The 2,500-nt window shown below is 33.3% G+C and overlaps 1 protein-coding gene across 2 annotated transcripts in view; it reads left to right on the forward strand.

Moving 5' to 3' along the window:
- LOC122252288 (D-beta-hydroxybutyrate dehydrogenase, mitochondrial-like) overlaps nt 1-2,500 on the forward strand; it is a 14,621-nt gene that overhangs the window by 4,509 nt on the left and 7,612 nt on the right. For both annotated transcript variants that reach the window (XM_086547414.1, XM_086547413.1), the window contains exon 4: nt 1,098-1,266. In XM_086547414.1, coding sequence (XP_086403540.1) covers nt 1,098-1,266 — 169 coding nt within the window. The remainder of the gene's footprint in view (nt 1-1,097; nt 1,267-2,500) is intronic.

The following is a 2,500-nucleotide window of genomic DNA, read 5'->3' on the forward strand; positions in this document are numbered from 1 at the left end:
TAAGAAAGATAATTATAATGATGATAATGATAATATTGCCGATGATGATAATGATAATGAGGATGAAAATACCGTTAAAGATAATAATGATACTAATTATCATTATTATCATTGTCATATCTGTAATGATGAAGATGATGATGTTGGTAATAATGATGATCATCCTTCTTGTTTTAATTATTCACTAGCATTGTCTTTATCGTTAGATTTTTATCAGTCATATAATTCATATATTTTTTGTTCAATAACATTCCTTGTTGCTCTTTTGATTTCGTTATCATTATCATTATCATCATTGTTACTATCATCGGTATCATTATTATCCTCATCTATTTTATCCCTTTTATCCGTATTATTATTATAACTACTATCGTCATTGTTATTACCATCATTATAATCACGATATTCATTATCATTATCATTTTTATTTTTATTTTTATCATCAATATTGTTATCATCCTCATCCTCATCATTGTTTTTCTTGTTGCTGTTGTTATTATCATTATCAAAATTAATAGCATCATTACCATAGTTATTTACATAATTATCATAATCATTATTGCTGTTATCTTTATCTTTATCATTATCATCATTATTGCCATTATTATCGTTATCATTATCATCATTATTACCATAATTATAATTATAATCATTATCATCATTAGCATTACAATCACTACCATTACTATCATCACTATTATTATCATTACCATTTTCATTATTGTTATCATCATTGTTATAACTATCATCATCTTTATAATTTATTCTATCATTATCATTATCATCACAACTATGATCTTTATCATTATCATCAAAACTATGATCATTATCATTATTATTTTATCATTATCATCATCATACCAATAAAACTAATATCATCCTTATCATCATTATTTCAATTATTCCTATCATTACTATCATACCATTAAAAAACAGAAATAACATCAAAATACCAAATTGCATATTCTCGTTTCATACTCGAGTGACTGTCCATATATCTATCAACCAATATGTCTATCTATCCACCTATTTCTCAACCACATACGACAACCAAAACACCACCAAAGCTAAAGCCACGTGTCCTTAATTAATGTCAGGGTTTCCGCGTGTTCGCCGGCTGCCTTCGCGCTGAGAGCCAAGGAGAAGGAGCAGAGAAGCTACGGATATTTGGGTCTTCGAAATTACACGTGCTTCAGCTAGATGTGACGAAGCGAGGAGAAGTGGAAAGTGCGAGGAGGCAAATCCAAGCGTTGCTGCAACAGGGAGGTATGTTTGTGTGTGTGAGTTTCGGGTCGAAGTGTGGAGATTGTGTGGATTGGGTGAGGTGGTTCAGAGTGAGGTAACTGAGAGAAGTGCGTAAAGTGCGTAGATTGTGCAGATTCGGTTATGTTAGGTCGAAGATCTTCCGCGTGGTGCTACTATCTGGTGTATTTTATGAGGATTTCTTGAATGGTTGGCGAGGACGGAAAAGCAACATAAAAACACAAAATGAAGGATGTTATGATTACCATACGCTTATTGGAGCCGATCTTCAGTATGGACCGAAGCGCGACATGAATAAGAAAAGCCTTAGATAATGAATAAACGATAGGAAATAATATGTAGACTGAGCTTAGAAGGATTTTGTCTTTCTTGTGTATTATAGAGAAGGAATGTATAAATATACAACGTTCTTGAAGAACCAGCTGATTCATTCAGAATCCCATTTGTTTTGTTTCTCGGAAGGAACCTCAAGTATGGATTATAAAGAAAAAACAACAACTGTAGATTCATCTTTAGTCTTCTCATTCAATGTAAAGCACGTGCACTATCTTTCATTCGCTGCAGTTGTGATATTAATTATTCTTTTATTTCAGTCAGTTACTTTTATTATCAGTTAAATACCTTCATTTTCACATGCTGCAGTATAAGCATAAAGTATGATGTAAGGAAAAACAAACCATTAAGGATGAAATATTTCGCCTTGGATTCCCCTTCTTCCTTGGCAGGATTTGGCCTCGAGGCTGATCCTTTTGCTGATCCTCCGTTTCCTTCCTAATCCCACAACGCAGCTCATAAACGTGACCGCACGCCCACCACGCATTTAGTATGATGTATTCAATTATTCGTCGCGGCATACATGTTCCTATAATACCCGTGGACTGAATGAGAACACTGAGGGAAGTCTGCCAAACATAGGATAATTATGGAGTGGGACCTCGAGTATTTCTCTTTTGTTTCTGATAATATGGCTTGTTTTGTGTGTTTCTTTACTTTCTGTTGATGCAGGTTCTTTGTGTGTTTCTCTTGTCTTTGCTAACACATTTCTATGATTAAAGTTTGTACCGATTGAGCTCTCTGGTTATAGATCAACTGGTTATAAAAGAGAAAATAGAATACAGGTCAATATCATTTAAGTGAAATAGAGGACATGCATTCGCTTATGTTACCCTTAGGTTATAACTTGTCCAACTCATAGCTAAATAACAAATCTAAGTATCATAATACACCTTTATCCTAT

This window comes from Penaeus japonicus, unplaced genomic scaffold, assembly GCF_977035675.1.
Source record: "Penaeus japonicus unplaced genomic scaffold, GWHDUDI00000001_assembly GWHDUDI00000019, whole genome shotgun sequence".
Lineage (NCBI taxonomy): Eukaryota > Metazoa > Arthropoda > Malacostraca > Decapoda > Penaeidae > Penaeus > Penaeus japonicus.